Source organism: Kogia breviceps, chromosome 5, assembly GCF_026419965.1.
Source record: "Kogia breviceps isolate mKogBre1 chromosome 5, mKogBre1 haplotype 1, whole genome shotgun sequence".
Classification (NCBI taxonomy): domain Eukaryota; kingdom Metazoa; phylum Chordata; class Mammalia; order Artiodactyla; family Physeteridae; genus Kogia; species Kogia breviceps.
Genome location: NC_081314.1, coordinates 138280033 through 138304198, shown reverse-complemented (window position 1 = coordinate 138304198; position 24166 = coordinate 138280033). Strand labels below are relative to the sequence as shown.

Sequence of the window (24166 nt, the reverse complement as noted above, 5' to 3'; positions counted from 1 at the left end):
CCACCAGCCTCAAAATTAAATTAGTTAATGTAACTGAAATGTCCTAAACATGTGAAAGTATCTAGAAATACACCAACAAAAAAAGCAAAGGCCCTCTTCCATGATCAAATCTGTAATCGGAAAAGAAAACAAAATTAGCTTCTGTTTGAGTTTTCAGTGACTCCCTCAGCTTTTCTAAATAGGGACATTCACATTCAACTCATCTCTTCGTTTCTTTTACCAAAACCAACCTCTAACCTGATAAAATATCTACAAAATGCTTTCCGAATAGAAAACACCGTGAAACAGGTTGGTCTGTGATGTGAAACTGTCAAAGGATTTAACACATACTTCTAATATTTGGAGGCGCTCTGTCAACCCACAAATGTACTTCCCCAGTCAAGGCTAAGAAATGCTAGTCAACAGATCAGCTGTGACTTCCTTTTACTGAAATCTTGTACGGCTCTAGGATGCCATATTTACTCAATGCCGAGCAGGGCCAGCTTCACGGGCATGTGACCTGTGCAGTGACACGAAGCTGTACTCCTAGGAGGGCACCTGGTTTGAAGCTCTGCTTTCAAATTCTGAAATTTGAAAAAACCCTGAAATTCCCAATAGTTTTTGCACAAGGGACCCTACATTTACATTTTGCACTGGGCCCCGCAAATTATGTAGCCGGTCCTCATGGACTGGTCCTTTTATTACAGATGATCATGTTTGTAATTTACAATTACTTAAGAAATAGATAAATGCGATCCAGAGATAGTACTCAAATCCCAGCTCAGAATTTATTTTTGTTAAGCAAGTATTGTTACAATGGACAGTTAACGATGAAAACGAAGTCATCTGGAAACTACTCCTCTAACAAATTAACCATCTATAATTCTTCTACATTGCCTACCTGTTCTTGACAACAGACTCATTTCAAATCGCATACAGTTGCACCTGCTGTCATGTGACACATGACACTTTTTACTGGTCACCTAAGGGTTCATCCATAAGTTAACTTGACACAGTTTGCCACCTTCCTGCTAATGGACATGAATAGACACTTCAATGTATCAGTATATCTTCATGAATATAAGTTTGATTTTTTTCCTGATGCGGGGGTCGTATTGTCTGCTTAGGATAAAAGTAACATGGACATCCCTACAACTCTAAGTGAATAGTAGAATTATTATCTAAGGGGGCTGTGCTCATAATTGATCCTGATCCAGCACTGTATCCACCAGCCACATTCTCAAAAGCACTGAGCATTCCTATTTTTAAAAATTTTGCTTATTTAGTAATCTAAAAATGACTTAGCCGATAATTTTTTTTTTTTTTTTTTTTTTGCGCACCGTGTGGCATGTAGGATCTTTGTTCCCCGACCAGGGATTGAACTCACGCCCTGTGCATTGGAAGAGCAGAGTCCTAACCACTGGACCGCAAGGGAATTCCCACGGTAATTTTATCTTAGTCTTCACTTAATTCATGTAACAAGGTAAACAAGGACTTGGATTTTGCCTTTCTTCTTCCCCTATGTGTCTATCCTGAAAATCAAGTGATGGCAAATGGTAAAAAAGCTTGCAAAGAAGGTGAGAGACAGGATGAGGGGCCGGAATAAAATGCAAAATGGAACACCAGTTTAGAAACTGAGAATTAATAGTTCATTAGATGAATAAATTCCTTATTAGACCAAATTTGGCCCACAAGCCTAAATAAACCAGATTTTGACCCGTGAAAAAGACGAAGACCAAAGATGCCTCTTGCCCTTTCAAGACAGGAAGGCTTTTTATACATCGTCTCTTGAAACCGATGAATCAACTTCCACCAAACTAAGCAGCCATGTGGTTACACAGCTGAGTTCTCGGATGGCCAGCGTCCTTTCAGCCTTCAGATGCATGGGGCTGTTGTGAAATCTCTGTCCTTGGAGATGTAAAAAGTACAAGAGAACTATCTGCTTCCCACGGATTTGCTTACAATCCTGCCAAGAGGCAAGAACAAGCAGCTGGCCTCAGGCTCCGTAACAACCTCCCAACCCCAGCTCCCAGTAAGAATGCCAACAGAAATGTCGCTTACTATTTATACTGCACCTGGTAGACCACGGGCCTTGTGTCATTGTTCAGGGACACGGGCTCCCAGCTCAGAGCCTGCTGGGCGTTGTACAGGTGGACCTTCAGGTTCCGAGGAGCAGGCAGCTGGAAGAGGGTGTCTTGACAGGGACAGAGAATAAGAGAAGGGGGGAGAGGTGGGAGAGAAAGGGAGGGTCAAGGGGAGAAAAATCGATTACAAAAATATTCCAATGCGCTCTACCAGACCATTCCTATGCATTGTTGTTTTTTTTTTTTTTTTTTTAGCTAATTGTTATTGGAGTATAGTTGCTTTGCAAAGTTGTGTTAGTTTCTACTGTACAGCAAAATGAATCAGCCATACATATACATATATCCCCTCTTTTGGATTTCCTTCCCACTCGCCTCGGTCTTTGGTATTACCCGTTCTCCCCTACTCCTTTCGCCTTTGACTAAAGACGGCACCACTGACACAGACCGTGGGATAAAGAGGCGCTTGGGGCTGCCTTTCCACTTGCAGGTTCCAGTCCTTATGAAGAGGTCCTGGGTATGGGGTCTGGCTGAACTAGAATGCCTGTTTTACATTTAGTAAGTGTGGGTAAATTAACAGCCCGGGCTTCCGTTTCTTCATCAGGAATAAGGAATAAATAATAGTAGACTGCAGAAGGCCGTGGAGAAAATTAACTTGATGACCACTTGACATGCATTAGACCCAGACTTATACCAAAGGAGTGTTTGGTAAACTTCCACAAACATGGGTGCACGCACACACACATACACACACACACACACAGAAACACACCCCAAACCAGGCGTGCAAAGCCCACAGACACCTGGGAGGGTGAGGACTTGTCTTCCGGGTTTCATCAGAGTCGTTGCGTTTCTCAAAGACCCCCCAACATCACAAGCACTGGAGATAAAATGCAGATTCCCAGGCCCCACCCCAGACCAGGAATTCTGCATTTTCAACAAGCTTCCCAGCTGATTCTCATGCACGCTGAAGTTTGAGAACTGCAAATGACAGAATAACACATTCCCCAGGGAACTGTCACCAAGATCTGAATCCCCCTTCTCGGGGTGACCTAGGAGACACAACTCCAAGCAGGTACTTTACATGATTGGGCTAGAGGCTGCCCGCACGGGAGCCTTTTCTCTAGTAAGAAAACAGACGGTAATGATAGACTTTCTCTGCGATTGAAAGATTAATAGGGACTGCCCTGGTGGCGCAGTGGTTAAGAATCCGCCTGCCAACGCAGGGGACACAGGTTCGAGCCCTGGTCCGGGAGGATCCCACATGCCATGGAGCAACTAAGCCTGTACGCCACAACTACTGAAGCTCGCGAGCTGTAGGGCCCGTGTGCTGCAACTACTGAAGCGTGTGTGCCTAGAGCCCGTGCTCCACAACAAGAGAAGCCACCGCAATGAGAAGCCTGTGCAACAAAGAGTAGCCCCCACTCGCTGCAAGTAGAGAAAGCCCATGTGCAGAGCAACAAAGACCTGATGCAGCAGACAAAAAAAAAAGATTAATGAGAAACACCCAGAGGTGGAAAGTAAAGTTTGAAAAACATGCCGTTCCAGAATTCAAAGCAGGAAACTCAAACCACACAATTTCAGTACATACAACCAATCTTTTTTTTTTTTTTTTTTTTTTTTTTTTTTTGCGGTATGCGGGCCTCTCACTGCTGTGGCCTCTCCCGTTGCGGAGCACAGGCTCCGGACGCACAGGCCCAGCGGCCATGGCTCACGGGCTTAGTTGCTCCGCGGCATGTGGGATCTTCCCGGACCAGGGCACGAACCCGTGTCTCCTGCACCGGCAGGCGGATTCTCAACCACTGCGCCACCAGGGAAGCCCCAACCAATCTTAAAGAAAGAAGGATGCCCAGATCAGCTGATAGCCTGGCCTACTGCTCTCTTCTGAAAGGTACATTACCTAGAGCCTGTGGCCACTTGTTTACTTACAGAATGTCCATCGTCTTCAGAGCTATGACCTTGGGCTGACCTCCATTCTAGATCTTAATTCAAGCAGCTCATCAGCACTGCTGCCAACCCATACCAGGCCTCCTGGAAGCTGGGCCAGAGGCGCAGCATGGCGGGAGGCTGGTCTAGTCAGGCCCATTGCACTCACCATGGCTGCTGTGTAGCCCAGTGGATGCCAAAGCTGAGCTGAGAAATGAAGTTCTGCTTCCAGGGAGGGATGTGCAGGGTCTTGGGGTGAGTGCTTGGTTAGGGCTGGGCACCCATCAGAGCATCCCGGAGACCTTCTACTGTCTATATTAGTTTCCTAGTTTAAAAAAATTAATTAATTAATTTTTGGCTGTATTGGATCTTTGTTGCATGCGGGCCTTCTCTAGTTGTGGCGAGCTGGGGCTACTCTTTGTTGTGGTGCGTGGGCTTCTCATTGCGGTGGCTTCTCTTGTTGCGGAGCACGGGCTCTAGGCGCACGGGCTTCAGTAGTTGTGGCTTGCGGGCTCTAGGGCTCAGGCTCAGTAGTTGTGGCGCACGGGCTTAGTTGCTCCGCAGCATGTGGGATCTTCCCGGTCCAGGGCTCGAACCCGTGTCCCCTCCACTGGCAGGTGGATTCTTTTTTTTTTTTCCGGTATGTGGGCCTCTCTCACTGTTGTGGCCTCTCCTGTTGCAGAGCACAGGCTCCGGACACGCAGGCTCAGCGGCCACGGCTCACGGGCCCAGCCACTCCGTGGCATGTGGGATCTTCCCAGACCGGGGCACGAACCCGTGTCCCCTGCATCGGCAGGCGGATTCTCAACCACTGAGCCACCAGGGAAGTCCCCAGTTTCCTTTTGATGTTGAAATAAATGACCCCAAATGTAGTGTCTTAAAACAACCCAGATTTATGCTCTTACAGCTCTGGAGGTCAGAAGTTTGCAGTAGGTCTCACTGGGCCCATGTCAAGGTGTCGGCAGGGCTCTGTTCCTTCTGGAAGCTTGCCTTTTTCCTTGCCTAGAAGCTGCTCACGTTCTTTGGCTCATGGCCTCTGCGTCCGGCAACGCTGGGCCCTTTTGCCATGTAAGATAACGAGGTCACAGGTTCCGGGGATGAGGATGTGGACATCTTTGGGGACCCTTATTCGGCCTGCCACAGGGCTCCTCCCCCTCTCCCCATCTCTGGGGAGGAGCCAGAAGGCGTTCCCTCTCCCTCCGTCCTTCTCCTGGCACCCTCTCCCCCATCTAAACATTCAGCTGAGAAAGGGAGCGACAGGGGACCAGCGAAGTCTTCCACCCCAACTGGCATGCGGACCAGAAGAAAGCCTTCCGGAAAAGTTGGGGTCTCCAGATGAGTCTTCCACTTTCTTCAACTTCCATTTTCCTGAGGTGTGGAAAGAGGACCTGCAGTTTTGCTCTCGTATTTGAGTTTCTTGGACTCCCCTGTCTCACCACATTCAGAGAAGAAAATGAGTCCTACGGCTGTAGATTTCCCAGTGAAGTACCAGAGGCTGCCCACTCATTAACACCAACAGCTAAAACCCCGGCCCTGCACGCCTCTCAGGAGGCCCCGTCCCTCAACGGCCTCCCGTGGCCTCCTCCTTGTTCCTGGGAAGCTCCGGGCACCCTCCCACCTCGCCTTGCCCTCACTGCTGCCCTTCTCTGGAGCCTTCTTTCCCCCTGTGCCAGGCTCTCTCCCTCGCTCCCTACACGTCTCTGCTCAGATGCCACCTTATCAGAGCAGCTTCCTGCCTACGAAGCCCAGGGCAGGGGACTCCCGATCCCTGCTTCCCTTTTCTCCTGGCTTTCCCACCACCTGCGTCCTTTGTTTACACCCCAGTGGTGAGAGGCATGGATTCCAGAACTTGACTGCCTGGGTTCAAAGCCACGCGCTCTTTGCGGGACCTCGAGCAAGCTGTTTCCCTCTCTGTGCCTCGGTTGTCTCAGCTGCGAAACGGAGATGAAAACAGTGCAGACTTCAAAGGGTTATTATGCGGAATGAGTGGGTTAATTTCACATGTGGTGCTGAGAACAGTGCAAGCACCACGTGACCGTTTCCTCTCCTCCTTGCTAGCAGCTCACTGACAGTCTCCCCCAACACTAGAGCAGCGAGCTCCGGGAGGGCTGGGTGTTGCCACACTTGGGGGCTGTTTCATCCCCAGTGCCTGGAGGACCAGGCACGCAGGATCTGGGGAGCGAGTGGCCCTGCAGCCCAGCGGCCTGAGTTGCTTCAGGGATTATGTAGCCAGTTTCTGTGTCCTCAGTGTTGCATGTGTCCACCCGAAACCCACGCTAAGCTCAGTCTCTCTTTCTCTTCCTTGCTTTATGTGTAAGTCCTGCCTTTCCTCTGGTCTCAGAGGCTGGGGCAGGGAGTGGGTACAACTCTGGACCATGGACTTATCCGGATGGCTCTAAAGGGTCGATATATTTAGGGCCATAGAACCTGCTGTCACCAGTGTTGACAAAGGCTCTGTGGGAAGGGAAGAGAATTTCTGGACAACGGGCTTCGGCTGGAATCCTGATCCTGCCATCTAGAGCCATGGGATCCTACCACGACCCCACCTGAGCCTCAGTTTCCCCATGAATAATGAAGTGATACCATCTCTCCCAGAGATGGAGTGAGGGGCAAATGCAGGACCACGAATGAAAGGCAAACCAGACACTGCTGCCTACATGTGATTTTTAAGGCGTGCCTATTTCAGGGTGTCCTGATGGATGGCTGCTTCTGCAGGTGGCGAGCCGCAACCTGATACCCAGACCCTGCCTTCAGTGACCACCAACAGGGGGCCCAGCCCCATGCTGACCACTGTATTCAATGGTCTGACCCTGCTGTAGGCAGAACAGTGGCCGCTCCCAAAGATGTCTGTGTCCTTATGTAGTCACAGGACACAGACATCTTTGGGAGGGGATGGAACGTAGGGTGCTGAGGAGGACGCGGGGCTTGCACAGCCACGTGGCTGACAGGGTCTTGGTGCTCCGGCCGGGTGTCAGGCCCGAGCCTCTGAGGTGGGAGAACCGAGTTCAGGACATTGGTTCAGCAGAGACTTCCCAGCTCCACGTAATATCAAACAGTGAAAGCTCTCCCAGAGATCTCCATCTCAATGCTAAGACCCAGCTCCACTCAACAACCAGCAAACTACAGTGCTGGACACCCTATGCCAAACAACTAGTAAGACAGGAACCCAACCCGACCCATAGCAGAGAGGTTGCCTAAAATCATAATAAGGTCACAGATACCCCAAAACACACCATGAACGCAGTCCTGCCCACCAGAAAGACAAGATCCAGCCTCATCCACCAGAACACAGGCACCAGTCCCCTCCACCAGGAAGCCTACACAACCCACTGAACCAACCTTAGCCACTGGGGACAGACACCAAAAACAACGGGAACTACGAACCTGCAGCCTGTGAAAAGGAGACCCCAAACACAGTAAGTTAAGCAAAATGAGAGGACAGAGAAACACACAGCAGATGAAGAAGCAAGGTAAAGACCCACCAGACCTAACAAATGAAGAGGAAATAGGCAGTCTACCTGCAAAAAAATTCACAGTAATGATATTAAAGATGATCCAAAATCTTGGAAATAGAATGGAGAAAATACAAGAAATGTTTAACAAGGACCTAGAAGAACTAAACAGCAAACAAACAAGGATGAACAACTCAATCAATGAAATTAAAAATTCTCTAGAAGGAATCAATAGCAGAATAACTGAGGCAGAAGAACGGATAAGTGACCTGGAAGATAAAATAGTGGAAATGACTACCACAGGGCAGAATAAAGAAAAAAGAATGAAAAGAGTTGAGGACAGTCTCAGAGACCTCTGGGACAACATAAAACACACCAACATTCAAATTACAGGGGTCCCAGAAGAAGAAGAGAAAAAAAAGGGACTGAGAAAATATTTGAAGAGATTATAGTTGAAAACTTCCCTAATATGGGTAAGGAAATAGTCAATAAATTCCAGGAAATGCAGAGTCCCAAAGAAGATAAATCCGAGAAGAAACATGCCAAGACACATCTTAATCAAACTACCAAAAATTAAATTCAAAGAAAAAATACTATAAGCAGCAAGGGAAAAGCAACAATTAACATACAAGGGAATCCCCATAGGTTAACAGCTGATCTTTCAGCAGAAACTCTGCAAGCCAGAAGTGAGTGACAGGACATATTTAAAATGATGAAAGGGAAAAACCTACAACCAAGATTACTCTACCCAGCAAGGATCTCATTCAGATTCGATAGAGAAATTAAAATCTTTACAGACAAGCAAAAGCTAAGAGAATTCAGCACCACTAAACCAGCTCTACAACAAATGCTAAAGGAATTTCTCTAGGCAGGAAACACAAGAGAAGGAAAAGATTTACAATAACAAGCCCAAATCAATTAAGGAAATGGTAATAGGAACATTCATATCAATAGCTACCTTAAATGTAAATGGAATAAATGCTCCAACCAAAAGACATAGACTGGCTGAATAGATACAAAAACAAGACCCATACATATGCTGTCTACAAAAGACCCACTTCAGGCCTAGGGACACATACAGACTGAAAGTGAGGGGATGGAAAAAGATATTCCATGCAAATGGAAATCAGAAGAAAGCTGGAGTAGCAATTCTCATATCAGACAAAATAGACTTTAAAATAAAAACTATTACAAGAGACAAAGAAGGACACTACATAATGATCAAGGGATCGATCCATGATGAAGATATAACAATTGTAAATATTTATGCACCCAACATAGGAGCACCTCAATACATAAGGCAAATACTAACAGCCATAAAAGGGGAAATCGACAGTAACACAATCACAGTAGGGGACTTTAACACCCCACTTTCGCCAATGGACAGATCATCCAAAATGAAAATAAATAAGGAAACACGAGCTTTAAATGATACATTAAACAACTTGTACTTAATTGATATTTATAGGACATTCTATCCAAAAAGAGCAGATTACACTTTCTTCTCAAGTGCTCATGGAATATTCTCCAGGATAGATCATATCTTGGGGCACAAATCAAGCCTTGGTAAATTTAAGAAAACTGAAATCATATCAAGTATCTTTTCTGACCACAACACTATGAGACTAGATATCAATTACAGGAAAAAATCTATAAAAAAACCAAACACATGGAGACTAAACAGTATAGTACTAAATAACCAAGAGATCACAGAAGAAATCAAAGAGGAAATCAAAGAATACCTAGAAACAAATGACAATGAAAACATGATGACCCAAAACCTATGAGATGCAGCAAAAGCAGTTCTAAGAGGGAAGTGTATAGCAATACAATCCTACCTCAAGAAACAAGAAACATCTCAAATAAACAACGTAAACTTACACCTAAAGCAAATAGAAAAAGAACAAAAAAACTCCAAAGTTAGCAGATGGAAAGAAATCATAAAGATCAGATCAGAAATAAATGAAAAAGAAATAAAGGAAACGATAGCAAAGATCAATAAAACTAAAAGCTAGTTCTTTGAGAAGATAAACGAAATTGATAAACCATTAGCCAGACTCATCAAGAAAAAAAGGGAGAAGACTCAAATCAACAGAATTAGAAATGAAAAAGGGGAAGTAACAACTGACACTGCAGAAATACAAAGGATCATGATAGCTTACTACAAGCAACTATATGCCAATAAAATGGACAACCTGGAAGAAATGGACAACTTGAACCAGGAAGAAGTATAAAATATAAACAGACCAATCACAAGCACTGAAATTGAAACTGCGATTAAAAACCTTACAAAAAAACAAAAGCTCAGGACCAGATGGCTTCACAGGCAAATTCTATCAAACATTTAGAGAAGAGCTAACACCTATCCTTCTCAAACTCTTCCAATAGCAGAGGGAGGAAATACTCCCAAACTCATTCTACAAGGTCACCATCACCCTGATATCCAAACCAGACAAAGATGCCACAAAAAAAGAAAACTACAGGCCAATATCACTGATGAACATAGATGCAAATATCCTCAACAAAATACTAGCAAACAGTATCCAACAGCACATTTAAAGGATCATACACCACGATCAAGTGGGGTTTATCCCAGGAATGCAAGGATTCTTCAATATATGCAAATCAATCAATGTGATAAACCATATTAACAAATTGAAGGAGAAAAAACCATATGATCATGTCAATAGATGCAGAAAAATTTTGACAAAATTTAACACCCATTTATGATAAAAAACCCTACAGAAAGTAGGCATAGAGGGAACTTTCCTCAACATAATAAAGGCCATATATGACAAACCCACAGACAACATTGTTCTCAACGGTGAAAAACTGAAACCATTTCCACTAAGATCAGGAACAAGACAAGGTTGCCCACTCCCACCACTATTATTCAACATATTCTTGGAAGTTTTAGCCACAGCAATCAGAGAAGAAAAAGAAATAAAAGGAATCCAAATAGGAAAAGAAGAAGTAGAGCTGTCACTGCTTGCAGATGACATGATACTATACATAGAGAATTCTAAAGATACCAGAAAACTACTAGAGCTAATCAATGCATTTGGTAAAGTAGCAGGATACAAAATTAATGCACAGAAATCTCTTGCATTCCTATACACTAATGATGAAAAATCTGAAAGAGAAATTAAGGAAATACTCCCGTTTACCACTGCAACATAAAGAATAAAATATCTAGCAATAAACCTACCTAAGGACGCAAAAGACCTGTATGCAGAAAACTATAAGACTGATGAAAGAAATTAAAGGTGATACCAACAGATGGAGAGATATACCATGTTCTTGGATTGGAAGAATCGACATTGTGAAAATGACTCTACTACCCAAAGCAATCTACAGATTCAATGCAATCTCTATCAAACTACCAATGGCATTTTTCACAGAACTAGAACAAAAAGTTTCACAATTTGTATGGAAACACAAAAGACCCCGCATAGCCAAAGAAATCCTGAGAAAGAAAAACGGAGCTGGAGGAATCAGGTTCCCTGACTTCAGACTATACTACAAAGCTACAGTAATCAAGATAATATGGTACTGGCACAAAAACAGAAATATAGATCAATGGAACAGGATAGAAAGCCCAGAGATAAAGCCACGCACATATGGTCACCTTATCTTTGATAAAGGAGGCAAGAATATACAATGGAGAAAACAGCCTCTTCAATAAGTGGGTCTGGGAAAACTGGATATCTTCATGTAAAAGAATTAAATTAGAACACTCCCTAACACCATACACAAAAATAAACTCAAAATGGATTAAAGACCTAAATGTAAGGCCAGATACTATCAAACTCTTAGAGGAAAACATAGGCAGAACACTCTATGACATAAATCACAGCAAGATCCTTTTTGACCCACCTCCTAGAGAAATGGAAATGAAAACAAAAATAAACAAATGGGACCTAATGAAACTTAAAAGCTTTTGCACAGCAAAGGAAACCATAAACAAGACGAAAAGACAACCCTCAGAATGGGAGAAAATATTTTCAAACTAAGCAACTGACAAAGGATTAATCTCCAAAATACACAAGCAGCTCATGCAGCTCAATATCAAAAAAACAAACAACTGGGGCTTCTTTGGTGGCTCAGTGGTTAAGAATCTGCCTGCCAATGCAGGGGACATGCGTTCGAGCCCTGGTCTGGGAAGATCCCACATGCCACAGAGCAACTAAGCCCGTGTGCCACAATTACTGATCCCGCTCTATAGAGCCTGTGTGCCACAACTACTGAAGGGCGTCTGCCTAGAGCCCATGCTCTGCAACAAGAGAAGCCACCACAGTGAGAAGCCTGCACACTGCAACGAAGAGCTGCCCCTGCTCACTGCAACTAGAGAAAGCCCACATGCAGCAATGAAGACCCAACACAGCCAAAAAACAATAAATAAGTAAAATAAATAAATTTACTTAAAAAAAAAACCCCAAACAAACAAACAACCCAATCTAAAAATGGGCAGAAGACCTAAACAGACATTTCTCCAAAGAAGATATACAGATTGCGAAGAAACACATGAAAGGATGCTCAACATCACTAATCATTAGAGAAATGCAAATCAAAACTACAGTGAGGTATCACCTCACACCAGTCAGAATGGCCATCATCAAAAAATCTACAAACAGTAACTGGTGGAGAGGGTGTGGAGAGCAGGGAAACCTCTTGCACTGTTGGTGGGAATGTAAATTGATACAGCTACTATGAAGAACAGTATGGAAGTTCCTTAAGAAACTAAAAATAGAACTAACAGCAGTCCCTCTACTGGGCATATACCCTAAGAAAACCATAATTCAAAAAGAGTCATGTACCACAATGTTCATTGCAGTACTATTTACAATAGCCAGGACATGGAATCAACTTAAGTGTCCATCGACAGATGAATGGATAAAGAAGATGTGGCACATATATACAATGCAATATTACTCATCCATAAAAAGAAACAAAATTGAGTTATATGTAGCGAGGTGGATGGACCTAGAGACTGCCATACAGAGTGAAGGAAGTCAGAAAAAGAAAAACAAATACCATATTCTAACATATATATATGGAATCTAAAAAAAAACATGGTTCTGAAGAACCTAGGGGCAGGACAGGAATAAAGACGCAGACGTAGAGAATGGACTTTAGGACATGGGGAGGGGGAAGGGTAAGCTAGGATGAAGTGAGAGAGTGGCATGGACATATATACACTACCAAATGTAAAAACAGAGAGCTAGTGGCAAGCAGCTGTATAGCACAGGGAGAACAGCTGGGTGCTTTGTGACCACCTAGAGGGGTGGGATAGGGAGGGTGGGAGGGAGGGAGATGCAAGAGGGAGGAGATATAGGGATGTATGTATATGTATGGCTGATTCACTTTGCTATAAAGCAGAAACTAACGCACCATTGTAAAGCAATTATAGTCCAATAAAGATGTTAAAAAATTTTTTTAAAAATTTAGGGTCCTAATCAGAAGACCTAAAAACAGATTATCCTGGAGTATTTGGGTGGACCCAATGCCACCACAAGGATGTTTGTCTAGAAGATGGAAAAGGCAAGGAAATGATTCTTCCCCTAGAACCCTCAGAAAGGAACACATCGCTACAACACCTTGATTTTAGCCCAGTGAAAGCTGCATCTGACTGCTGACCTCCAGAACTGTAAGACACTAAATTTGGTACTAGGCATCTTCACCATAAGCTTTTTTGCCGTAGACATTTTTGCCACAGCATTTTCACTGCAAACATTTTTGCCAAATAACTAATTTGCTGTAAGGCAATTTAGCTGTAAAATGTAAAATAATGAAACATAAAAGAGAAACATTACACAAGACATAATGAAACATGAAAAGTGAAAACAAAACTTAGACTTTATTGCAAAATACAAAATATTTGAATCCATTGCAAGTGTGTATAGATGCATGGCAATACTGCGCAATTGATTTTATTTTGTGGGCTTTACAAAGCACTTGTCTTCAAAGTCTTTCGTTCATCATATTATATATTGTTTTGTTTTTTGCTTATTGACTTGTTTCATGCTTTCTCTTTTTCACTAAGATTTCGTCTTTCATTAAGCGAGGTGTCAGTTTCTGAACACAGGGACGCATGTTTGTAACTGAGCTTTGTACTTTGTTGAAAGCCTCTACACTATTGTGTGGTCTTGGCATATTGTCACATGTCCCTTGATAACCGTTTAATTCTATGGGAAACGTTGGTTCAATGCTGAGCCTTTAAGGCCATTGGTCTCTTTCTCTTCCAAGGTAGTGTGTTTCAAAATCAGAAACCAAATCATCATCATCTGTCAGCTCGATAAAGTCATCAGTAACTTCACCCTCTGGAAGAAATGCTGACACATTTCAACCCCTCGAAACCAAACTGTGAAACCAAACTGTCAACCAGTTATTTTATCTTTTACGGCAAAATCACCTGACAGCCAATTAGTTAGGCGGCAAACATGTTTGAGGTGCCAAGCTGGTAGTCATTCATTACAGCAACAAAAGGAAACTAATACAGTCCCTGGAGGTGGACACCAGGCCTTTAATGACACCCCAGCTCCCCAGCTCCTACAAGATAAAAGCTCACAGTCCTAAGTAGGGTGTACAAAGCCCCACTCTACTTGCTTCTCCATGGTCTTCGGGGCAATGGTTCACTAACTGTTAATGGTAAGAAGAGATAACCTAGGGAGATGCCAAGTGTGTCCTCTGCACCTCACAACCACAGCTTCTTCTGTTCCCCCTTCCTGCCCCAACCGGCCACCTCCGATCCACCCTGGATCCAGGTGTTTGAGATTTTATACGTTTTTAAGAATAGTCTCTCCTGGGTCTTAACAGCATAGTTTGATAAACACACATCACACACAGATAATAAAATAAAGTACTACTAACATCAAAATTAATCATTTAATCTTGACAATCGAATGCCTTCAGAATCTTCCCATGGATGGGTCATTATGATGAACATCAATGATCTCACCTCCCTGCAGACGAGGAGAAGTCAAAAAGACATTCCCTGAATCCTCACCCATAACCAGGAAGCTGCTCTCGTCTGTAAATACTGTACATCAGCTTATTTACCTAGACCATTTGTCTCTTCCTATAAAGGATGGTTTGGTTTCCCAGGGAGTAAAATGGGGCTCTTAACTACTTCAAAATACGGGTGAGGAAATTAGGAGAGATAATGTATAGAAAGCACTTAACAGCTTGTCTGAGTTAAAAGAGTAGCCCAATAAATGGTGGCCATTACTATCATTTATAGAGTTTGCCCCCAAACATTCCAGTTACATAGTAGTTTCCACTGTTGAGATTATGGACAAACAGGAGTTACTTAATACACATTTATCTGCAATGGTTTTTATGTGGTTGGGGAATTATGGTCTTTCTCACTGGTCTCTAAGCTCTGAGAAGCTTTGGATGTTCAAGCCAGCAAGTCATGGTGAGAAAATTTTGTGGCCTAAGGACACTCCAATCTGCTAGACAATAAGCAGCAGCTATGACAATTACAAATAGAAGCCTTAATTCTTCAACATTCAGGTAATTAAATTACTAAAGACTGGGTTGACTCACTGCACTTTAATGCTTAGATTAGCTTCTATCTAAAGCACCACCTACTACAGATTGGGTCAGGTCCGGTATTTTGTGTGTGTGTGTGTGGTACATGGGCCTCTCACTGTTGTGGCTTCTCCTGTTGTGGAGCACAGGCTCCGGACGCGCAGGCTCAGCGGCCATGGCTCACGGGCCCAGCCGCTCCGCGGCACGTGGGATCTTCCCGGACCGGGGCACGAACCCGTATCCCCTGCATTGGCAGGCGGATTCTCAACCACTGCGCCACCAGGGAAGCCCCAGGTCCGGTATTTTACATATGTTATCCTTCTAACAACTCGAAGGGGTAAATATTGCAAGTCTCCCTTTAAAAATTTTGTTTCCAGTACTTGTATTTTTCCCCCCTCTGACCATAAAAGCAATTACGTGACTACTGAAGGACACCTGTAAATTATGGAGAAGTCTGGAAATTTTTCTACTTACTACCCGTTTACTATATAATGGTTAATCTTTTCGCTTTGTGTTTTGACTAACAAAGAGTTTCTCTTAAAAATATCCCAGTTAGAGTGCACCACGTCTAGCCGGGAGGGAGTCTGGGAGAAGTCTGGAGCTGTCGAAGAGGAAGGAGACTTTTTCTTCCCTCTTTGTTTCCTGGTGCGCAAGGAGAGGGGATTAAGAGCACTGCTTAAAGGAGCTCCAGAGACGGGCATGAGCCGCGGCTATCAGCGCGGACCCCAGAGACGGGCATGAGATGCTAAGGCTGCTGCTGCCACCACCAAGAAGCCTGTGTGCGAGCCCAGGTCACTCTCCACACCACCCCTCCCGGGAGCCTGTGCAGCCTGCCACTGCCAGGGTCCTGTGATCCAGGGACAACTTCCCCGGAAGAACGCATGACGCGCTTCAGGCTGGTGCAACGTCACGCGGGCCTCTGCCGCCGCAGGCTCACCCCGCATCCGTGCCCCCCCCCAGCCCCCCGGCCTGAGTGAGCCAGAGCTCCCGAATCAGCTGCTCCTTTAACCCCGTCCTGTCTGGGTGAAGAGCAGACGCCCTCAGGCAACCCACATGCAGAGGCGGGGCCACATCCAAAGCTGAGCCCCAGGAGCTGTGCGAACAGAGAAGAGAAAGGGAAATCCCTCCCAGCAGCCTCAGGAACAACAGATTAAATCTCCACAATCAACTTGACGTACCCTGCATCTGTGGAATACCTGAATAGACAACGAATCATCCCAAATTGAGGAGGTGGACTTTGGGAGCAAGATAGATTATTTTTTTCCCCTTTTCTCTTTTTGTGAGTGTGTATGTGTATGCTTCTGTGTGAGATTTTGTCTGTATAGCTTTGTTTTCACCATTTGTCCTAGGGTTCTGACTGTACTCCTTTTTTTTTTTTTACTTTTGAAATTTTTTCTTCTGAATAATTATTTATTTTAATAACTTTATTTTATCCTACTTTATCTTCTTTATTCCTTTTTTTCTTTCCTCCTTCCTCCCTCCCTCCCTTTCTTTCCTTCCTTTCTATTTTTTCTCCCTTTTATTTTGAGCTGTGTGGATTAAAGGCTCTTGGTGCTCCAGCCAGGCGTCAGGGCTGTGTCTCTGAGGTGGGAGAACCAACTTCAGGACACTGGTCCACAAGAGATCTCCCAGCTCCATGCAATATCAAACGGCAAAAATCTCCCAGAGATCTCCTTCTCAACACCAAGACCCAGCTTCACTCAACAACCAGCAAACTACAGTGCTGGACACCCTATGCCCAACAACTACCAAGACAGGACCACAGCCCCAACCATTAGCAGAGAGGCTGCCTAAAATCATAATAAGGCTACAGACACCCCAAAACACACCACCAGACGTGGACCTGCCCACCAGAAAGATAAGATCCAGCCTCATCCACCAAAACACAGGCACTAGTCCCCTCAATCAGGAAACCTACTCAACCCACTGAACCAACCTTAGCCACTGGGGACAGACACCAAAAACAACAGGAACTACGAACCTGCAGCCTGCAAAAAGGAGACCCCAAACACAGTAAGCAAAATGAAAAGACAGAAAAACACACAGCAGATGAAGGAGCAAGGTAAAAACCCACCAGACCTAACAAATGAAGAGGAAATAGGCAGTCTACCTGAAAAAGAATTCAGAATAATGATAGTAAAGATGATCCAAAATCTTGGAAATAGAATAGACAAAATGCAAGAAACATTTAACAAGGACCTAGAAGAACTAAAGAGGAAGCAAGCAACAATGAACAACACAGTAAATGAAATTTAAAATACTTTAGATGGGATCAATAGCAGAACAACTGAGGCAGAAGAACGGATAAGTGACCTGGAAGATAGAATAGTGGAAATAACTACTGCAGAGCAGAATAAAGAAAAAAGAATGAAAAGAACTGAGGACAGTCTCAAAGACCTCTGGGACAACATTAAACGCACCAACATTCGAATTATAGGAGTCCCGGAGAGAGAAGAGAAAAAGAAAGGGACTGAGAAAATATTTGAAGAGATTATAGTTGAAAATTTCCCTAATATGGGAAAGGAAATAGTTAATCAAGTCCAGGAAGCACACAGAGTCCCATACAGGATAAATCCAAGGAGAAACATGCCAAGACACATATTAATCAAACTATCAAAAATTAAATAAAAAGAAAACATATTAAAAGCATCAAGGGAAAAACAACGAATAACACACAAGGGAATCCCCATAAGGTTAACAGCTGATGTTTCAGCAGAAGCTCTGCAAGCCAGAAGTGAGTGGCAGGACATATTTAAAGTGATGAAGGAGAAAAACCTACAACCCAGATTACTCTACCCAGCAAGGATCTCATTCAGATTTGATGGAGAAATTAAAACCTTTACAGGCAAGCAAAAACTGAGAGAGTCAGCACCACCAAACCAGCTTTACAACAAATGCTAAAGGAACTTCTCTGGGCAAGAAACACAGAGAAGGAAAAGACCTACAAGAACAAACTAGAAACAATTATGTAAATAGTAATAGGAACATACATATCGATAATTACCTTAAATGTAAATGGATTAAATGCTCCCACCAAAAGACACAGACTGGCTGAATGGATACAAAAACAAGACCCATCTATATGCTGTCTACAAGAGACCCACTTCAGACCTAGGGACACATACAGACTGAAAGTGAGGGGATGGAAAAAGGTATTCCATGCAAATGGAAATCAGAAGAAAGCTGGAGTAGCAATTCTCATATCAGACAAAATAGACTAAAATAAAGACTATTACAAGAGACAAAGAAGGACACTACATAATGATCAAGGGATCGATCCATGAAGAAGATATAACAATTGTAAATATTTATGCACCCAACATAGGAGCACCTCAATATATAAGGCAAATACTAACAGCCATAAAAGGGGAAATCGACAGTAACACAATCATAGTAGGGGACTTTAACACCCCACTTTCACCAATGGACAGATCATCCAAAATGAAAAGAAATAAGGAAACATGAGTTTTAAATGATACATTAAATAAGATGGACTTAATTGATATTTATAGGACATTCCATCCAAAAACAACAGAGTACATATTTTTCTCAAGTGCTCATGGAACATTCTCCAGGATCGATCATATATTGGGTCACAAATCTAGCCTTGGTAAATTTAAGAACATTGAAATCATATCAAGTATCTTTTCTGACCACAATGCTATGAGACTAGATATCAGTTACAGGAAAAGATCTGTAAAAAATACAAACACATGGAGGCTAAACAATACACTACTTAATAGCGAAGTGATCAATGAAGAAATCAAAGAGGAAATCAAAAAATACCTAGAAACAAATGACAATGGAGACATGATGACCCAAAACCTATGAGATGCAGCAAAAGCAGTTCTAAGAGGGAAGTTTATAGCAATACAATCCTACCTTAAGAAACAGGAAACATGTCGAATAAACAACCTAACCTTGCACCTAAAGCACTTAGAGAAAGAAGAACAAATAACTCCCCAAATTTAGCAGAAGGAAAGAAATCGTAAAGATCAGATCAGAAATAAATGAAAAAGAAATGAAGGAAACGATAGCAAAGATCAATAAAACTAAAAGCTGGTTCTTTGAGAAGATAAACAAAATTGATAAACCATTAGCCAGACTCAGCAATAAAAAAAGGGAGAAGACTCAAATCAATAGAATTAAAATGAAAAAGGAGAAGTAATAACTGACACTGCCAAAATACAAAAGATTATGAGAGATTACTACAAGCAACTCTATGCCTATAAAATGGACAACCTGGAAGAAATGGACAAATTCTTAGAAATGCACAACCTGCCGAGACTGAACCAGGAAGAAACAGAAAATATGAACAGACCAATCACAAGCACTGAAATTGAAACTGTGATTAAAAATCTTCCAACAAACAAAAGCCCAGGACCAGATGGCTTCACAGGCAAATTCTATCAAACATTTAGAGAAGAACTAACACCTATCCTTCTCAAGCTCTTCCAAAAGATAGCAGAGGGAGGAACACTCCCAAACTCATTCTACGAGGCCACCATCAACCTGATACCAAAACCAGACAAAGACGTCACAAAGAAAGAACACTACAGGCCAATATCACTGATGAACATAGATGCAAAAATCCTCAACAAAATATTAGCAAACAGAATCCAACAGCACATTGAAAGGATCATACACCATGATCAAGGGGGGTTTATTCCAGGAATGCAAGGATTCTTCAATATACGCAAATCAATCAACGTGATACACCATATCAACAAACTGAAGGAGGAAAACCATATGATCATCTCAATAGATGCAGAAAAAATTTTGACAAAATTTAACACCCATTTATGATAAAAACCCTGCAGAAAGTAGGCATAGAGGGAACTTTCCTCAACATAATAAAGGCCATATATGACAAACCCACAGACATCATCCTCAATGGTGAAAAACTGAAACCATTTCCACTAAGATCAGGAACAAGACAAGGTTGCCCACTCTCACCACTCTTATTCAACATAGTTTTGGAAGTTCTAGCCACAGCAATCAGAGAAGAAAAAGAAATAAAAGGAATCCAAATCGGAAAAGAAGAAGTAGAGCTGTCACTGTTTGTAGATGATATGATACTATACATAGAGAATCCTAGAGATGCTATCAGAAAACTACTAGAGCTAATCAATGCATTTGGTAAAGTAGTGGGATACAAAGTTAATGCACAGAAATCTCTGGCATTCTTATACACTAATGATGAAAAATCTGAGAGTGAAATTAAGAAAACACTCCCATTTACCATTGCAACAAAAAAAAATAAAATATCTAGGAATAAAACTACCTATGGAGACAAGAGACCTGTATGCAGAAAATTGTAAGACACTGAATGAAAGAAATTAAAGATGATACAAATAGGTGGAGAGATATACCATGTTCTTGGATTGGAAGAATCAACACTGTGAAAATGACTCTACTACCCAAAGCAATCTACAGATTCAATGCAATCCCTATCAAACTACCACTGGCATTTTATACAGAACTAGAACAAAAAATTTCACAATTTGTATGGAAACACTAAAGACCCAGAATAGCCAAAGCAGTCTTGAGAGAAAAAAATGGAGCTGGAGGAATCAAGCTCCCTGATTTCAGACTATACTACAAAGCTACAGTAATCAAGATAATATGGTACTGGCACAAAAACAGAAATATAGATTAATGGAACAGGATGGAAAGCCCAGAGATAAACCCACACACATATGGTCACCTTATCTTTGATAAAGGAGGCAAGAATATACAATGGAGAAAAGACAGCCTCTTCGATAAGTGGTGCTGGGAAAACTGGACAGCTACATGTAAAAGTATGAAATTAGAACACTCCCTAACACCATACACAAAAATAAACTCCAAATGGATTAAAGACCTAAATGTAAGGCCAGACACTATCAAACTGTTAGAGGAAAACATAGGCAGAACAGTCTATGACATAAGTCACAGCAAGATCCTTTTTGACCCACCTCCTAGAGAAATGGAAATGAAAACAAAAATAAACAAATGGTACCTAATGAAATTTAAAAACTTTTGCACAGCAAAGGATACCATAAACAAGATGAAAAGACAACCCTCAGAATGGGAGAAAATAGTTGCAAATGAAGCAACTGACAAAGGGTTAATCTCCAAAATGTATAAGCAACTCATGCAGCTCAATAACAAAAAACAAACAACCCAATCCAAAAATGGGCAGAAGACCTAAATAGACATTTCTCCAAAGAAGATACACAGATTGCCAACAAACACATGAAAGAATGCTGAACATCATTAATCATTAGAGAAATGCAAATCAAAACTACAATGAGATATCATCTCACACCGGTCAGAATGGCCATCATCAAAAAATCTAGAAACAATAAATGCTGGAGAGGGTGTGGTGAAAAGGGAACACTCTTGCACTGTTGGTGGGAATGTAAACTGATACAGCCACTATGGAGAACAGTATGGGGGTTCCTTAAAAAACTACAAATAGAACTATCATATGACCCAGCAATCCCACTACTGGGCATATACCCTGAGAAAACCATAATTCAAAAAGAGTCATGTACCAAAATGTTCACTGCAGCTCTATTTACTATAGCCAGGACATGGAAGCAACCTAAGTGTCCATCGACAGATGAACAGATAAAGAAGAAGTGGCACATATATACAATGGAATATTACTCAGCCATAAAAGGAAATGAAACTGGGTTATTTGTAGTGAGGTGGATGGACCTGGAGTCTGTCATACAGAGTGAAGTAAGTCAGAAGGAGAAAAACAAATACCATATGCTAACACATATATATGGAATCTAAGAAAAAAAATGTCATGAAGAGACTATGGGTAGGATGGGAATAAAACACAGACCTACTAGAGCATGGACTTGAGGATATGGGGAGGGGGAAGGGTAAGCTGGGACGAAGTGAGAGAGTGGTATGGACATATATACACTACCAAATTGTAGGGTAGGTAGCTAGTGGGAAGCAGCCACATGGCACAGGGAGATCAGCTAGGTGATTTTGACCACCTAGAGGGGTGGGATAGGGAGGGAGACGCAAGAGGGAAGAGATATGGGAACATATGTATATGTATAACTGATTCACTTTGTTGTGAAGCAGAAACTAACACACCATTGTAAAGCAATTATACTCCAATAAAGATGTTAAAAAAATATCCCGGTTAGTTTTTAATTGTTTATTATGCAAAATTTCAAATAGTCACAAAAAAACAGATTAGTATAATGTGGTGCTGCTTTGCAAAGGATCTGTGGTGAAAGAGCAGTTTATTTCCAATGCATCACACAGACCCAAACTTTTGCAGAATACAATCAAAGATAATCACTAGAAAGATGGACCCGCCCATGCATGTTGTAGCAATATAAAATGGCAACGTTTCGAAATACTTCTCTCAACCTCGGGATTATTGGCAGACAAGTCACAAACAGTTCACAGACTAATCAGGGGCAGCACTAGTATAAAGGAGCACCTTGGGCAGTTACCAACATTTTACCAATGCCCAAATCTCACGTGAAGGAAGCAGGGAAGGGCAGACATAAGTTGTTCAAGGCTTGAAGCCGGGGAGGAGCAGAGTCAAGATTCAACCCATCTGCCGGACTCCCAGGGGAAGCAGCCATTTAACCAGGAGCACACATCCCCATATGCAAAGCTCCCCTCAGCCAGGATCTATGGCATTTAAGGGCTTTAGCAAGGAATGCTGATAAAAGAAGCAAACGCAAACACCACCTTGAGAATTCAAGTGGGAGGAAACTTCTAAACTCGTGAGACTTCTTAAGTGCTACCCAATCTATGATACCGACTTTTCCACAGGAAAGAACCCAGCAAAACACAAACACGTGGACATGCACAGAATGTTCTCACACATTCACCTTTGTCATTGTTTTCTCGTTCTTTCTCTTTTTTTTGTAGTTTTTCTCTTTCGCTCCTAAGTATGGTCACTTAGTGTCAGAGGTAAGCAGGTGGCGGCTCTCAGGTAAAGGGCCGTCCAGATGGGAACGGAGCTGGGATTAACAGTCTGGTTCAGCTGACCGACCCCCCCCTTACCCGCAACGTGACATTTCTGGGTCCTGCCCTGAGCGCTGCCCCGCCCCCCCCGCCCCCCATCTATCCGTTTCCCATCCTGAGGGACTAACCATCGGGATTTCACAGCCGATATCAAACACACCCGGCCACAGTAAGACTGAATTACAGTCACAACCTCCAAGACGGAGGTCCCTGCCGGTGGCTGGCCTCCACGGCACGCAGCTGCCAGGAAGGCAGGCCTGGGACCTGCTTCTAGCTCAGGCCACTGGGGAGGACGTGCCAGACGGGGCTACGCTCAGGCGGCCCAGGAGAAGACTCTTGTGGCCAGCAGAGGCGGCCTTTCCTCGAGCCCTGGATTCGGTTTTTCCTTTGTTCATTCTGAGACATTCGGAGTCCGACCGCGCTGGTGTTTGGGCGGCGGCGCGGGGGTGGGAGAGGAGCTAGAGTGTGTCCAGATTCAGGCACGGGCAGCTTGAGCCCCTCCTTCCTGCCCGCGATGTCTAGGGCGTCGAGGGGGACGAACGGCGCCCAGCGGCTCCTCCCGCTGCGCTAGCTCCAAGCCCCGAGACCGCCCGGAATTCTCCCCTACCACCCCACCTACTCCGGGCTCCCCGCTGACACCCACCCGTGCGACAAGGGTTCCGGCCGGCCGCTGGGGGAGGGGGGCCCAGGCCCCGCTTACCTGCGGGGGGCGCCGCTGCGCAGCAGCTACTGAGCAGTAACAGCAGCCGCAGCGGTAACAGCAGCCGCAGCGGTAACAGAGACGGCGGCCGCATGGCCCGGGGCCCTGGGCGCCGCGGGCTCGGCGGCGCTCTGGGCGCGGCCCGGCCCCGGCGCGGGGTCGCCAAGCCGCTCACGTCGCCGCCTAGGTGGCCATGGCGAGCGCAGGGCGCTGGGGCCTGCGTCTTCCAGAGCGGCGGCGGCGCGTCCCGGGCAGCAGGAGAGCCCGGCGCGGGCGCCGCGCCCAGGCCGGCCCCTCCCGGCGCCCGCGCCCCGCCCAGCGAGGCCGCCGCGCTCCAGCGCCCCGCCCGCCGCGGGGATTTTCCCGGCGCCCCCCATTCGCGCCGGCGCTCGCGGGAACAGCGGCCCGGGGCCTCCCGGCCCCCACCCCCACCCCGTCTCCCCGCGGCCGAAGCGCCCAGCGCGGCCCGATCCCGGCCTCTGCGGCCGCCCGGGCCGGGGTCT

At 44.1% G+C, this 24166-nt stretch overlaps 1 protein-coding gene across 6 annotated transcripts in view; it reads right to left on the bottom strand.

Moving 5' to 3' along the window:
- Positions 1-23948, bottom strand: part of IFNGR2 (interferon gamma receptor 2) — a 47136-nt gene extending 23188 nt beyond the window's left edge. For 4 of the 6 annotated variants that reach the window (XM_067035039.1, XM_059064466.2, XM_067035042.1 and 1 more), the window contains exons 1-2: positions 23664-23948; positions 2041-2173 (exon numbers count right to left, since the gene is read on the bottom strand). In XM_067035039.1, the coding sequence (XP_066891140.1) occupies positions 2041-2173; positions 23664-23757 (227 nt within the window). In that variant the 5' untranslated portion in view covers positions 23758-23948. Of the gene's footprint in view, positions 1-2040; positions 2174-22827; positions 22938-23663 lie in introns of those variants that run through there. The other 2 variants (XM_067035040.1, XM_067035041.1) reach the window with 2 other exon arrangements.
- Between the last annotated feature and the right edge of the window lie 218 nt (positions 23949-24166).